At 47.9% G+C, this 16,584-nt stretch overlaps 1 protein-coding gene across 1 annotated transcript in view; it reads left to right on the forward strand.

The window, feature by feature from the left end:
* The window catches only part of PPP2CB (protein phosphatase 2 catalytic subunit beta), a 32,029-nt gene that overhangs the window by 7,820 nt on the left and 7,625 nt on the right, over positions 1-16,584 (forward strand). The window contains exons 2-3 of the mRNA XM_043971259.1: positions 6,254-6,463; positions 15,268-15,441. Coding sequence (XP_043827194.1) covers positions 6,254-6,463; positions 15,268-15,441 — 384 coding nt within the window. The remainder of the gene's footprint in view (positions 1-6,253; positions 6,464-15,267; positions 15,442-16,584) is intronic.

Genomic DNA, 16,584 nt, shown 5'->3' on the forward strand with positions numbered 1-16,584 from the left:
GCATTCCAAGCTCTTGTAGACAGCCTTCCATTGGAGGTGATAATGGGCAGCTTCCTTTAGGGGCACAGAAAAATGTGCTGGATGCAGGGTCCCAGCATCTGACTTCCTTTCTGCCCTTGGAGCAGTCATTTCACTTCTGGGCCTCCATCTCTGCTTTTGAAGAACAAGGGCACTGGACTGGATGACTGGACATGGGCTTCTTCCACTTTAAGTCATTGATTCCATGATTCTTGGGATAAGGCAGCTTCCCCATAAGCCTCTGCACACTCTAAACTTCTTCTCTAAGGTCAGAAGAAACCCTTAACTGGGGTTCAGATTCTATTCAATAAGCCAAGACAATGATAGCAAAGAACTCGGAAGGGACCCTGTAGAAATATGGGTTGATACCGACAATTCCCATGGCCACCACCTTTGTCTAGACCCTCACTTGTATTACTTGTAGGAGTCTCCTCCCTGGTTTCCCTGCTTTCAGTATCCCTTTTCCCCTCTCCAGTCAGAGACTTGAGTAAGTCCTGTGACTTCCATATAGTTTCTTCATCTGTAAAATGAGCAGGATAGAGCTTGATTTCACGGGTCTCTTCCAGCTCAGGCTCTATGCTGTAGCACTCTAGAGCTCCTCCCATGTCCTTCCCATAGATCAAAGGTCCTAGCCACAGATGTGGGAGCTTTAGAGCTGAAAGGAGTCAGTCGCCTCATTTTCTAAATGAAGAAGCTGAGATTCAGAAGCAAATTGATTCCCCAGTGTCTCACAGTGACTGTGTGACAGAGATGAAGCCAGACAGGTCTTCTGCCTCTCACCCTACTCCACCCTACTTCTCTAGGCCCATTCATGAAAGCAGGCCCAAGAAAGAGCTGGGAGATTATAGAGAAGTTGGAGAATTTAGTACTCACCTGACCATCAGTGTGTCATCTGTGCCTTAGATATTAATTTGAATGATTATTTCCAGGAAACATCTTGAGTTTTACTTTGCTTTTGTAGGTAAATGTGTGAGAAAGAAGGTCGTCTAGCAGTACCCGATCTTAAACTGTATTTTAAAGCGGCAATTATCAAAATAGTCTGGGACTGGCTAAGAAGTAGAGAGGTGGATCAGTGGAATAGAATAGGTACACATGACACTATAGTAAATAACTGTAGTAATCTGGCATATGATAAACTCAAAGAGCCAAGCTTTTGGAACAAAAGCTCATCATTGGACAAAAAACTGCTGGGAAAAGTGGAAAGCGGTATGGCAGAAACTAAGTAGGGAACCATGCCCAGAGAAACCGGCCCTCTACTGTCCAGCAGATGCAGCATTTCCCTGCTGGTTTTGACCCAGTGCTGTTGAGAATGGTTTTCAGTTGAAAGGACTCCTGAAATCATCCATTGGACTGTGCCAGTGTTGGTGCCGTGGCATAGGGCGGGCCAGGCTGGCATCTGGAGTCCAGGGCAGGCTGTCTCTTCCCCTGGTGACTTTGAGCCGAGTTGCCTAACCTTTGGGGCCCACAGTTTTTTCATCAGCAAAATTAGGGACTTAATTGGATTTTTTGATTTGGCCCAGACTAAGGATTTCACTGCTGTGGGGACCTGCAAGTGAGGAAACACAATTATTGGCAGTTCTTAGTTTGCGGGTGGTCCCTGGGGCATTGAGGCTTGCATACTTAACCTTCGAAGAATGTTAGGCTTGGAAGGAACCTTCTGTAGACTCACTTTGGGAGAGGAATCCCAGCTGTAACACACCTGACCCAGATAGCCATGCAGCCTCTTCCATTCTGGGCTAGCTGTGTCCTTCTAGCCAGCCTACATTGGCGTCTTTCCAGCTCTTCTGAGACTTGAACCCAGCTGCTTTGTTCCCTGCTCTTCTCCAGGCTAAATATATTTACTTCCTTCAGCTGGCCCTCATGGCATTGGCTCCAAGCCCTTGGCCCTCCTGTGAAGGCTCTCTACTTAATCAGTGCCTTTGCCAGGGCACTCCCGCCTTCCCATTCTCTTCTGGACTTGCAGTGAGCAGGCAGTTCACTAAGACCCCCCAGATCTTTTTCTGAAGACCCTGCCATTTTCCCACGCCCACCCACTCCATCTCGTACTGACCAAGTCTAATAAGGCTGTCTATCCCTACTGAATTTCATCTCACCAGATTCAACCCAAGTTTTCAGCCTCAGCGACTTCATGATACATGATAACTTCCAGGTTGCTTCAGCTGGTCTTCTATGCCTTGATCCCAGCAGCCGATGTGAAATGGTACACGGGACAGACCAAGGACAAGTCCCTGGGGCCTGCCACTGGTGCCTTCTTGACAAGCTGACACTGAATCTTGAGTCCATTCAGGGGTTACAAAGCCAGTTTGTGGGGTAGGACCTGAACCCAGACCTTCCTGATTCCAGGCTCAGCTCTCCCTTTATCAGACTACCCTGCCTAAATGTGGGCTTCATTTGTCCCTCTAAACTGACCATTGCATAAAGTCACTGGTTACTAGAGTTATTGCCTGAATGGAGAGGCTGTAGTTTGCTGCTGAGCTGATGTAGGGATTATCTGGAGAACGTTGGCTGAGATTCCCTGGAAAATGGGCTTTTTGATGCTAGGTTTTTGTTTGTTTGTTTTTGCCATTCCTGTGTCTGCCCAAGAACTACTCCCCTCCCTCCCCATAGAACCTTCCCTTGTGACAAGAACAGATCACTACATACAAAATATATACAATGTTAATTTCAAATAATTTTTGAGTGAGAGCACAAATAACCAGGGGAACCCAGAAAGGCCCCATGCTAGGAGGGAGCTGGCAGAGATGTCTGGTGTCTTTGTTTCTCTGGAGTCCAGATTGGGCCTTGCAGTAAATCTGAATCCTGAGGTCTCTTAGGATGGTTTTTATTTACATCGATGCATCTTGTTCTCTTGGTAAGCTTCCTTCTGCATCCTCAGATTACGTTTTTTTTTTTTTAAGTGAGGCAATTGGGGTTAAGTGACTTGCCCAGGGTCACACAGCTAGTAAGTGTCTGAGGCTGGATTTGAACTCAGGTACTCCTGACTCCAGGGCCGGTGCTCTATCCACTGTGCCACTGAGCTGCCCCTCAGATTACATTTTAAAAGAAAAATAAAAGAATGTTTTCCTTCCCTGGCAATATTCGCCAGTCTGACTTTCCTGAATGTTATTGAGATCATGTGATAGTTACATTGGCAGATTTCCTGAATTCAGGGAAACAGAGAAATACATTTTAATTTCTCCAGGGTATATTGTTTTATTTTCGGCTTTTAAGTGACCTGGGTTGACTTAGACCGAAATAGAAATGCAAATGTATAGAGTTTCTTATCTGACATGTTTTGTGTTTGAAACCATATCTCAAAGTGAATAAAAAGAGGTTGTGGAAAACTTGATGTTTTTATGAGCTTGTCTGAAATTTATAATCTAAAACCTCAGATATATAGAACCCTAGAGGTCGAGTCCTGAAGTTTCTTAACCTGTGGACCTGAGGACTTTTTATTAAAAAGATTCTGATCATTAAAAAAAAAAGATCTTGATAACTGAATTTCAATATAATTTATTTCCTTTGTAATCGCTAGAGGAGGGGTCCGTCACACTCTGTCTCACTCACACACACACACACACACAGAGTTAAAAATCTCCGATCTAATCCAAGCCCCATGTTTCTCAGATGGGGAAATGAGACCCTCTACTCAGTGACTTGTCTAGGGTTGTTTAGGGTTGTCTGGGTAACAAGTGACGACGGGATTCAAATCCAGGTCCTCTTATGCCAAATATAGTGTGCGACCTTGGTAATACCAAGCCAGGGAATGAGTTTTTCTGGATAGTTGAAGGCTTTTCCACAGAAAACTTGCTACATTTGAATAGTTTGGGATGGAAGTCTTCAAAATTCGTTTACATAAATGTGTGTATGTATGTTTAGTGGTTTCAGTTGTGTCCTACTCCTTGGTGACCTCATTTGGGGTTTTCTTGGCAAAGATACTGGAGTGGCTTGCCATTTCCTTCTCCAGCTCATTTTATAGATGAGGAAACTGAGGCAAACAGAGTTAAGTGATTTGCCCAGGGTCACACAGCTAATAAGTGTCTTAAGCCCCTGGGGCTTTATCCATTGCACCAATTAGCTGCCCTTTACATAAATAAATAAGTTAGTTAAATAAAACTATATTTCAAAGACAAACAATTAGCACATTGTATCTTTAATAAAAAGATCATATTTAATCTTATTACTTTTAAAATAACTCATGGTCACTGTCATGAATACTAATTATTTTAATAAACATTTTTTATTTAACGTTTTGAATTCTAAATTCTATCTTTCCCTCCCCTTCTACCTCCTTGAGTCAGTAAGCAATCAGATACAGGTTACACATGTGAAGTTCTGTAGAACATTACTATGTTAGCAATTTTGTATAAGGAGACTTGAATAAAAAAAAAGTTGAAAGAAAGGTGAAAAATAGCTTCAGTCTGTGTCCAATCAATATCAGTTCTTTCTTTGGAGGCGGATAGCCTGCTTCATCATTAGTTCTTTGGGATTGTCTCGGATCACTGCATTGCTGAAAATAGTTAAGTCATTCCCAGTTCTTCATTAAACAATGTAGCTGTCAGTGTGTACAGCGTTTTCCTGGTTCAGCTCACTTCACTCTACATCAGTTTATATAAGTCTTTCCAGGTCTTTTATTTGTTATTTCATAGAACACCATCATAGTTCATCACCATCATACACCACAGCTTGTCTCGCCAGTCCCCAGTGATGGGCATGCCTTTGATTTCCAGTTCTTAGCCACCACAAAGAGAGCTGCTATAGATGTTTTTGTACAAACAGGTCTTTTTCTCTCTTTGGGGATGTCTGGGATATAAGCCTAGCAGTGGTATCGCTGGGCCAAAGAGCATACGCGGTTCTATAGCCCTTTGGGCATAAATGGACGTTAATCATTGACCAGCTGCAGACTTTTTGGATGTGACCAGTGTGACCATTTGTTTTGCATATTTATATATGTATATTTGTTGCAAGAGTTTTCTTTTTCTTCTCCAGGGGCGGGAAGGAAAATGGGAGGAAAAGAACATAAATGCTTTTTAATTGAAAAAAATGGTTCTGTTGTATTGTCTGACTTGGTGCTTTTTTTTTTTTTTTTAGTGAGGCAATTGGGGCTAAGTGACTTGCCCAGGGTCACACAGCTAATAAGTGTTAAGTGTCTGAGGCCGGATTTGAACTCAGGTCCTCCTGAATCCAGGGCTGGTGCTCTATCCACTGCGCCACCTAGCTGCCCCATTGACCCAATTCTTTCTTTTTTTTTTTTTTTTTGCAGGCAATGGGGGTTAAGTGACTTGCCCAGGGTCACACAGCTAGTAAGTGTCAAGTGTCTGAGGCCGGATTTGAACTCAGGTTCTCCTGAATCCAGGACCGGTGCTCTATCCATTGTGCCACCTAGCTGCCCCTGACTTGCTTTTTGAGTTGAGATTTCTATATATGCTCCTTCTTCTAGTGATTTTTCCAAGTCAGACAGACTGTGTGAGAGTGGAAAGAATATTGGACTTCCGATTTGGAAACTTGGGTTCAAATCCCTGTTCTGCCATTTACTTTGTGTGGCCTCAGTTCTTTCATTTTTAAAATGTGGGAGTGGGACTAGGTGCGTCAGAACCTGTGATCCAGTGGACTGTTCTTTAGTCAGCGTGCCTGCAGCTGTCTCCCCCACTTCCTTTTCCCAATTGTTGGTCTTGGTCTTTTCCTAGGGAAACCTGCTAAGTCCTGTGGCCTTTTGCATAAAAGGAGACCCCATGGGGTTCTAAGTGGGGGCCTTGCTGAGGGCTCCTTGTGAGCTTTGATGGGGGAGGGGTGGATGTTCTGACACAGGAGGTGATATTGACTTGGAATAAGACTGTGCATTTAGTTCATCTCCATTGAATTTGTGAAACAGTTACAGAAATTCATTGAATAAAGATGAAAGGCAGCCCAAGACTCATGAAGTAGAGTGATAATTGGAACAGAGAGGTGGAAGGCGGCAACTTTAAGAAGTATTACTCTGAAGAGGGGCCTGTCACCACACGTGCAGGATTAGCAAGCATTTATTAAGTGCTTACTGTATGCCAGGAATTGTGCTGAGTACCAGGGACGCTGTCCATTTCCATCCAGTTTTGTTATGTTTTGGAAGAGCCTGTTCCCAGGGCCCCTCTCCTCTCCCTCCTCCACCATAGTCAAGTGTTTGGAGAATCCCCAAATTGCCTTTTGGTGGGAGAGGGCTGGCGCCCCTTCTGGCTAAGAAGGCTTTTCTCTTGGATGATGCTTTGCATTTTTCTAACAGGCTAAGGAGATCCTCACAAAAGAATCCAACGTGCAAGAGGTTCGATGCCCCGTCACTGTCTGCGGTGATGTCCACGGCCAATTTCATGACCTGATGGAACTCTTTAGAATCGGCGGGAAGTCGCCAGACACAAACTATCTGTTTATGGGCGACTATGTGGACAGAGGTTATTACTCAGTGGAGACCGTGACCCTTCTTGTATCATTAAAGGTACAGTGTTTTTTATTTTTATTTTAACTAATGGAAAGTCATTGCACTTTTTTCTTATCTTAATTGAATGTTAAGTCAAGGAAAACGTTGATGAGTTTGCTGTTATATTCAGGATAATGTTGCGTTTTATGGTCCACTCAGGCCAACCGGAGTCCTGGCTCTGTTTTGACCTGCCCCTTTTTTTCAATCCCCTGCCTCCAGTCTGTCACCTAGTCTCTGTTTTCTATGAAATCCCTCCCCCATCTGTCCCTTTGCATTCTCTTCCATGCCAGTTGTAGCCCAGAACCTCTTGACAGCCCCTGAATTACTGCTCTAGCTTCCTAGTGAATTACTCTGCTCATGGCTCACCTTCCTTGATCCGTCCTTTCCATCAGCCGCAGGTTAGACACCGTCAGTGATTTCTACCTCCAGAGGAGAATTCAAACTCGATTGTCCTGGCGTTTTGGAAAGAACATTCAATTAGGAGCCAAAGGGCTTGGGTTCAAATTCTGCCTCTCTGCTTACTTCCTTTGTGACCTTGGGTAAGACGCTTCCCTTGGGTCACACTCTCATCCTCCTTGTTTGAACTCAGCTATTTCTGAGATGCTTTCAGGCTTACAGTTTAGGGCCCTTGTCCTGTTGTTTCAGACCCTTTCTGGGTTGTTCTGCACTCTCTTGTCACCCCAGTCTTTATCACTATCCACTCCTTGTCCCTCTGCTCACTTCCACCTCCAGGCCTTCCCTCTGACTGCCATCCTCCTCCCAGTGTTTGTGGGCCCTGAACGAGAAGTGAAAACTGTCCCTTTCTCACCACGTGCCAGAGTGTGAGCAGTGACCCCTTCAGAGAAGGAGCGCGTCTCAGTGGTTTGGTAGAGCCATAAGCCCGTGAGCAGTGAACCGTTCTACACAGGGCAGCGACGGCTTTAACTGCAATCCCAAGGCAGTCCCAGAGTCATTTATTGGGGCATCAGGACATGGGTGTTTGCGGGGTCTGGTCGCATTACCTGAGCGCACACAATTAAACACGTGCTTGGTGGGCATTTAACTAACTATGGTGGAGTCTTCACAGTTTAGCTCCCTGAGAGAGACATTTCCCTTCCTATTCAGTAAATGTGTGCGAGGCGAGCAGGAGATGGAAGGGCACAACCTCCCTTATTTTAGTCTCCAAGAAAAGGAGGGGAGAAGCCCCTTGACTGAGAGCCTGCTCTATGCCAGGCCCTGGGGCTAAGCCCTTTACAAATGTTATCTCACTTGATCCTCCCAGCAACCACCAATGGTGCTGTGACCCCCTTTTTACAGTTAAGGAAACTGAGGCAGGTAGAGTCACTCAGCCAGTAAGTATGTAAAGGCTGGATTTGAACTGGGGTCTTACTGACTGTGGACTGGGAGGTGCTCTCTTCATTGAGGCACCTCAGCTCCCAGGAGCATCTGGTCACATCTTGTCATGTGAAACAGGGTGAGTCTAGAACCTCTTCCTCTTCCTCAGAAGAAATGAGATGCCCCTCTGCATTGTGGTTAGAGTCTGTACTCTTCCCCCCCATCTCCATCTTTCCGTCTCCCTCCCTCCCTCCCTCCCTCTTTTCTGGCTGTTTCTGTCTCTCTGTCTCTTCTTTTTCTCTGTTCTCTGTCTTTGTACCTCTCTCTGTCTCTGTCTCTCCTCCCTTCCTTAAAAGTAATTTCTTTTTTCTTTCTTTCCTTTTTTTTTGGGGGGGAGCAGGGCATTGAGGGTTAAGTGACTTGCCCAGGGTCACACAGCTAGCAAGTATCAAGTGTCTGAGGTCTGATTTGAACTCAGGTCCTCCTGAATCCAGAGCCGGTGCTTTATCCACTGCGCCACCTAGCTGCCCCCTAAAAGTAATTTCTAACTCACATTTATAGTAATTGTGAAACAAAGGATGGAGAAATTCTACAACAATGCAAAAAAGTACAGAAATCTGCATTTCTCAGTTTGGGTTTTATAATATTTGACAAAAGCAAAATGAGAGGGTCCTGACAGAATCAGAGGAAAAACCTGGTGTGTTTCATGCTGAGGGAGCACTTTTGGGAATATCTGATTCATAATGCTGGTCCTTCTGGAGACCCAGGCCCGCCTCCAGCCTTGCCCTTGTTCTAGCCCTCTCCTCCCCTCCTCGGGAGGCCTCAGACAGGGTGAGGGGCCAGCCGATCTTGGTGCCCTGAGAGTGAGCCCAGGGCCCCTCGCTCTGGAGTCTCCATCTGTGGCCCTTCTCCTGGCAGGGGTCTTAGAGGTGCTCCAGGCCAATCCCTCATCTTCAGAAGCACGGGGTCTCAGGTCAGACTGCCGCATCACTCAGTGGCAGGACTCTTGACTGTAGTTGGTTCGATATAAAGAGGCAGGACAGGGTGTTGTACTTCAGTAAAGCAGATGCCGTGAAAACATCCAGTAGAATGACCCCCCTTTTCCCATTGTCAGCATGGTAAACAAGTGGAGATGGGGCCAAGGCCTTGTCTTGGGGGGAGGGAGGGCAGGCCCCTCAAACACGTTTCTTTGAAGTCGGCCTTGTAGTGCCCGGAAAGCCGTCTGGGCTCAGGGTGGTCCAGCTAAAGGGTGTCAGAGGCTTAAAAGTGGCTTTCCTCCCCTGCTCAGTGTAGGGATTCTAAATGGACATTGAATGTTTTGTACAGAGGGCACAGAACTTGGCCTTTGACCTGTAATAACTCTCACGCAAAGAGGGCCCTTCCCGTTCCTTGTCCAGTCCAACACAACTTATCGCGCTCCCTTGGAGCAAATCACTGAAAAGAGACAAAGTCATGCCGGTCATGAAGCTGGCCCGGTGCCTGGCAGCACGTGGCTGCTGGGCGGGCTCCTCGCCCACGGGGCCTGCGTTGGGCCTCCCCCCTTTGGTTTCTGGAGCTCAGAGCCAGCACGTGTCTTGGAGCCACTCTGTTCAGGGGGCCAGCATTTGCTCAGCATCTCGCTTTCTTGGGGGCACAGTGGGTGGGCTGCTGCTTCCCTGCCCTTAAATTGTGCTGCCTCTGGCCCAAGGAGGCAGCTAGCTTTAGTTTCTCCCTTTCCCATCGACTCCGGCTTTCTTGCCCATTCATACTGTTTGTGTTCATTCAACTGATGGTCCTGCCGTGTCTACACATGTGGTCCATGGGACCCAAATGGTGACCACTTCCTTGCATGGGCATGACTGGTATTGAATACCGATGTCCCTGCCTTGCTAAGGGCCCATCAGGGGTGAAACGGTCTGATTTTGAGGCACAGCCTCCCATTTTGCCACATAAGTCATTGTCCTCATTTGACTTCTTACTTAAGAACCTGTGACTTTCCGGTGCCTTCTCATCTTCCTTTCTTTTAGATGCTCAGACAGGACAGCTAGAACTAACTGTACTCTGGCACAGTTTGTTAAACACTTAAATTCAGCGCCATGATTCAGACTGGATCACGTGGGCAAGCAGAATTCTCCCCATTAAAAACCAACTATTTATTCCCTTTCCCCAGCTTTCCAAAGTTGGAAGAGGACAAAGAAAAGTGAACAGGACAGGTGCCCTGGGGCCACTCTTCTAAACACAGAGTCTAAGGCCTCTCTGTTCCTGGAAACAGAAGCCGCTCTGGTTTCCAGACTTTTATCTCTTCTAAGCAGCAGCCAAACAACTTTAAAAACTCAGAGTGAAGATCAGCTGTTAGCTGGTGATTGGAATGAACTGTGAACTGGTTAACTTTAACATCTTCCAGTGAGGGGGCAGCTAGGTGGCGCAGTGGATAGAGCACTGGCCCTGGATTCAGGAGGACCTGAGTTCAAATCCGGCCTCAGACACTTGACACTTACTAGCTGTGTGGCCCTGGGCAAGTCGCTTAACCCTCATTGCCCCACAAAAAAAACCCAAAACAAAACAAAAAACCCTTCTAGTGAGAAATCATACTTTAAACACTGATTTGCTATTCAGGTAAAACAAGGCAGTACAATAATGTGGTTTTTGAGCCTAGTCCACAGAAAGCGGAGACCCACTGAAGACACACCTGCATGAATGCATTCCCCTCTCACAGGAGCCTAGGCAGGTTGGGAGAGAATCTGAGGGAACCCCTATACCCCGACAATCTCTGTCCCTGTGATTATTGTTGGGGGAGGGGAGAGGAGGGAAGAAGGCTGCTTGGTAAGGGTTAAATCGCTTAATGATCAGTTTAACAACCTATGGGCGCTGAAAGGTCAAGGCTAATGGTGCTTCTAGCACTATGTGCAAATGGTTGCACCTGATGGTGGCTTTTTGTGTTGTTTCTTGAGGAAGGCTTGTCCCTTCTGCACTTGTCTTTGTTGTTGCTGTTCTTCACCCCTAGGTGGTCAGACCAAGAGGAGAGAGGAAGGAAGCGGGGGTGGGAGTGGGGAAGAAGGGAGGATTTATTAAGCACCCACTAATATAGATAGAAAAGGCAGACAGCCTCTTCTCTCCCAGAGCTGGCTCTTCCTTCCTCTATCCTCCCTCCCTCCCTCCCTCCCTCCTTCTTTTTTTTTTTTTTTTTTGGGTGGGGCAATTCGGGTTAAATGACTTGCCCAGGGTCACACAGCTAGTAAGTGTCAAGTGTCTGAGGCCGGATTTGAACTCAGGTCCTCCTGAATCCAGGGTGATGCTTTATCCACTTTGCCACTTAGCTGCCCTACCCCCCTTTCTTTTTAAAAGTATTTTATCTTTCCCAATTACATGTAAAGACAATTTTTGATATTCATATAAAAATTGTTGAGTTGCCAATTTTCTCCCTCCCTCCCCCCCTCAGAAAGGCGGGAATTTTAATTAGAGCACATACATGCAATTGTGTAAAACCTATTCAGGAGCTCACTTTCTAGTGGGGAAACAACCCATGGAAAGCTTTCGGCTGCAGGTCAGCTCCAGTCAGATAATTCGGGGAGGCTCCTTTGCTGAAGCAAACAAAAACAGAACCCTGTTTCTTTTCTTTTCCAAGTGCCCCCAATCTGGTCAGAGGCTATTCTCCCCGCTTCACTGAACAGATGAACACAAAGGAGATCCAAGAGAAAGATCCCCCAGCCACAGCGCCGGCTTCTCCACCCACCAGAACCAGACAGCTTGTAACTGCTGGCTCTCTGCAGTGGACACGGCTCCTGCTCCAGAGTGGAGCTCCCTTTTCCTGGAGGGAGGCCCAGGGAAGGGAGGCTCAGCCAGGGCAAGGGACTAGCCCAAGGTCACATAGGTCATAAGCCTGAGAGCTAGGATTTGAACCCTCATCCTTTGAGTCAGTGTGCCGTGCTGTCTCCCCTAAACTTAGACCTTTCTCTTATGCTGGAGGTACCACTGAATTTTGATTCAGCTTAAACACTGATTAATCAGAGGATACAAAAACAGGCCTTGCCCTCTTTGAGCTTACAATCTAACAGGGGAGACAGCCTGCAGACCAGTGTTTGTATAGGACACTTGTGGTTCAAGGAAGTGACCTGGAGGTGATCCAGCCAAGGAGACAGAGAAGGAGCTGTCAGATGGGTGGGAGAACGAGGAGAGAAGGGAGGATCCAGGAGGAGTGATGAACAGTGTCCAAGGCTGCAGAGTGAGGGCAGAGAAAAGGCCACTGGGTTTGGTAGCCAAGGGACCATTGGTCATTTTGGAGCCAGTTGGTGAGTGACTAAGGAGAGAGTGGAGGCACTGACTGTAGAAGGCCTCTTTCAGGACTTGAGTGACAAGAGGTGGAAGAGACTGAGAAAGGTCAAGTGAGGGTGTTTTGTTTTGCAGGATGAGGGAGACAAGGGCCTGTTTATAGGCAGGAGGGAAGGAGCCAGCAGACGGGGAGAGATTGAAAAGAGGTGAGGGACAGGGGGCTGAGAACACGTTCTCTGCACACTAACAAACCACCAGCAAACTGTAGGGGATGGAGAATGCCAGGTTTGCTGGGTGGGAACCCTGGACAGAGACCGCCTGACCTTTAGAATCCTTGGAAGAACTGTTTGCAGCCACGCATTTGAGGTCACATCTGCACCCAGTGTTAGGGGCACGTGGAGAGTTTCTGTTACTGTTCTTGGGGCATCTCCACAGAGGGCAACTGAAGATAGCATAGTCCCAGATATGGTTGGTCAGTGACTTAAAGATGTCGGAGAAAGGCTTGTACTGGTGGCTTGGCTCGCCTGCCTGGGAGAAGTCAGACCCTTGGAGGTTTCAGTGTCCCACACAAGGGGGACTCCAGGCAAGGACACACCCCCACGTGCACCAGAAGAACCCCTCGCTGTGTTGGACAGCTTGAGTCGTCACGTGGCGAGAGCCCTAGCAAAGAGCCAAGCCCTTGTCCAGAGGTCTCCAAAGATCAAAGTTCCTGATTAACAGCTTGTCTGGGGGCTTTGATAAAAGAAGATCAGCATTGCATTGTTTCCGTAGTGACCATCTCAGATCTGCCTCTTTTCTCTGGGGCTGCCTCCTTTAAAGTTATCTGGGAGTTTTTCTAGCCACAGTCATCTCGGGACAGGACACTGTACTTGATGTGCCTTTTCTGGGCTTTTCCGGAGTCATTGTGACCAGAGAGATTTGCCGCCTGCTTTCCACCGACGTGGCCTCGGCTTGTTCCTTAAACACTTAGGAGTCGGTCTTCAGGAATTGCTGATGTCCAAACCCTCCGCTCAGCCCATGACCTTCCTGCTGCCCAGCTCTCCTGCCCGGAGTTTGGCTGGCCCTAGATGAGACATCCAGACCATTCCTTGTTTTCCTCCTCAAAGCTGGAAAGGTCACTGCTTAGTAACGCTTGTCAGAGACTGACCCCTGCTGGCACGGCTTGTGGGTGACTCAGGGGTCCCTGCAGCACCACCAACCCCAGAGGGCATTGGAGACGGGAAGATCACTGCACACAGTCCCTGCCCTCCGAGACGTCTGTTCTCCTGGGGGGTGGAGCTGGGGGAGCACCCCTGGAGAAGACCCGCACTGACTGCTTGGTTGTGTCAGGCAACATTCAGGAAAAGAGAACCCTTAAGGAAGCCGTTTCCCTCCCTTGTTTTGTGCCTGCACACATGTGTGACTCTTGATGAGAGCCTTTGAGCCTTCCCTGAAACTTGACAGCTGTGAAGTTTGTGGATTTATTCAGAAGGTGTCTCTTCTGGCCTGGCACCCTCCCCATACATGGTGTGCTTGGCAGCTGCCCTTCTGTAGAACTGGTCAGGTGTGTCCTTGGGAAGCCTTTTGTCACAGCCTGCCCACATTCAGAAATGCCACTTTCCACGTGCCACTCACCTGCCTCTGACTCTTAGGTAGAAGTCTCCGTTGTGCTGGAACACTTCCTGCAGAAAAGTCCAGGTCACTTCACTGAACAGTTCTTAGCTGCCTGGCATGAGTGCTGGCCTGTGTTGGCAATGGCCCACACGCTGCTGCTCTTTAAGAGCTCACTGTCTAGGCCATGCCCAAGCTGTAGAGAGGAGAATGGGGTCGGAGCCTTGAGGAAAGTTCGAAGTGTCAAAAGAGTAGAGGAAGCAGGAGGGGGTGCACAGGAGACCCAGAAGAGACCCAGGAGAGTGTCATGGGCACAGCTTTCCAGGAGGACACAGAGGTCAGCAGGCAACTTCCTCAGGCTGTCAGGCAAAGGAAAATTGAGAGCTGTTTCATTGGAGTGTGATGACCGAAAGAAGATTGGGCTCCAGGAGTGAGATGGGAAGAAGAGGCCATGGCAAGTAGAGGCAACAATGAGTAGAAACGTGGGGACGGCAAGAAATAAAATGGCAGCGTGGGCCAGGACCGCAGGGTCAAGGAAAGGTGTGTTCTTTTAGGATAAGAGTCAGTTGAGATGGGGGGAGATGCACTAGTGGAGTCAGGAAGGTTGGCAAGTAGACAGATGGGCCAGGGGCCAGAGGTATTAGAGGCCATGCTGGGCGGGGTCTGTGCTGGCTGGGGTCAGTCTCCCAAAAGTAGAAGGAGGTGGTGGCTTTTGCTTAACTTGACTTCTTTGTTGGGGTTGGGGGAGATGATTGGAAAATGGCAGCAATTTGTAAAATACCAGTTAAACTTGCTTAAAGAAGAGGTTTAGAACAGCCACCAAGAATGGGAGTGAATCCACAATGGAGGATTAAAAAGATGGTGTTAGCCCGGAGGGCATGATGTGAGGTTGTCCCTGCATCCAGCTCAGTCTTGGTGCCTGCCTCGCTATGGATTAGCACACTTTGCTAGGACCCAACAAGTGCTGAGAGACATGGGTTGGATTGGGCTGAAGTGCACATTTGCCAGCTGCTGCTGTTGCTGTTTGGTTTTGTTTTTAAATCAGTCCTGGATCTGACCTGTTCCTGGGTGTTTCTGTTCGTACACCTCTGATTCACTGAATGGTAAAGTGGTTCTCATCTCCTTAGAAGCAGATAAAAGTAACAGTGACCATTAGTAGGTTTTCCATTCATCAATCCACCATTCTTTGTCGAGGTGTTCTAACAGATATAGTTTTTCAGCAAATATTGATTGAGAGCCAGTTCTGGTAGGGGAGTAGAAAAGAGAAGTTCTCACAAGTTGGAACTTGGAATATAAAGATGCAAAACTAGGACCTTGATCCTTTGGGGTTTGGGGGCAAAATGATGGAAGTGATGTTTAAGAAAGGTGGAGAGGCTCTCGGCCTTGTGAGTGACAGACTGGTGGGCGACAAGGCCTGGAAGGGGTATTTTTGTAGCCCTTGAGTAGTAGGGTGATGAGGGCCCTGAGCCAGGGCTAGTAGTGCTTGCTATGTGAAGGGTAAACACAAACCCAAGAGATATTCTGAAGCTAGAATTGTTGGGATTTTGAAAAAGATTGTATACAGGAAATGAGATTTTCTTGACTCTCATAAAATAAGTTGAGAGAAAAACAGTGACTGAAAGAATTGGCCTGGAAGTCGATCTGTTCGATAATCTAAATCCTTCTTCTAGGTGCGCTATCCCGAGCGGATCACGATCCTGAGAGGAAACCACGAGAGCCGGCAGATCACACAAGTGTACGGCTTTTACGACGAATGCCTGCGGAAGTACGGCAATGCCAATGTTTGGAAGTACTTCACTGACCTGTTTGATTATCTCCCACTCACAGCTTTAGTAGATGGACAGGTGTGTACGGACACTGGCGAGGGTAGCTTCTGTGTGTTAGTTGGGAGGGAAGCACAGCTCTGTCACAGAGCTCTGTCTGTCCTTCTGCAGAGCTGGCACCTGGAACAATAAGGGAGAGATGGAGCATTTCCATAGAGCCTACTATGCGCCAGGTGCTACGCTAAGAGCTTTCCAGTGTCACCTCATTTAATCATCACAACAACCCTGGGAGATAGATACTTTTATCCCTATTTTGCAGATAAGGAAACTCAGACCCAGAAGAGTTAAGTGACTTGCCCAGGGTCACTCACCTAGGAAGTGTTTGAGGCTGGATGTGAACTCGGGTCTTCCTTACTCCAGGCCCCACTGTACCATCTAACTGCCTCAGGAACTAAAAGGCAAATAGTATTCACCATCCTAACAATAACTGGCACTTAAAGGGAGAGGGAGAAGGACTGGATCTGGGACTTCATTGGTCCAGGGACCTCTCAGGTAAGGCAGCTTGGCCCCTTCTCTGCAGCTCAGAGACTTGGCGAGCTGCCTGGGACCCTGAGTGGTCAAAGGGGTCCCTCCAGGGTCACTGGCTCAGAGGCAGGCTTAGACACTGGCCTCAGTCAACCCTCCATCCCGCTCTGTGCTGCCTCTCTCCTCTAGCGTCTGAACACTGGCTAGATGCTCAGCATGTATCATCTGCTTTGTACCCTGGGATGATGCTGTGAGTTAGGGAGCAGCTCCCCATTTCACAGGTCAGGAAACTGAAGCTCTGGGTCAGGTGGGATCAGGCCACTGTCACCGCACTGGGCCCTGCCTTCAGGCAGCTTCTGTTCCTTGGGTTGGGAACAAGGAAAGAGTATTGTTGAGCAGCACCCAGCTGTCCCACATGTGCACGGTCCCTCCCCTGCTAGGTGCTTCACTCCTCTGGGAGCCCTGAGCTCCAAGAAGTGAAAGGAAGAGCTCGCCAATTGGCCGAAGGGCATCATGGTGGGGGAAGCATGTCTCCCCAGGTGCTGCTTCTGGCCCATCCCTGCCTCCTGTAGACACAGGCCAGTAACAGGGAGGGAAGCCTAAAGGCAGTGCCAGCCACCCCATCCTTGGATTATGGAGAGCATGGGTGGAGCTGTGCCAACCCTTTACCAGCATCGGTGTGCTCTCTGGGCAGCTCCA

Source organism: Dromiciops gliroides, chromosome 6 (genome assembly GCF_019393635.1).
Source record: "Dromiciops gliroides isolate mDroGli1 chromosome 6, mDroGli1.pri, whole genome shotgun sequence".
Classification (NCBI taxonomy): domain Eukaryota; kingdom Metazoa; phylum Chordata; class Mammalia; order Microbiotheria; family Microbiotheriidae; genus Dromiciops; species Dromiciops gliroides.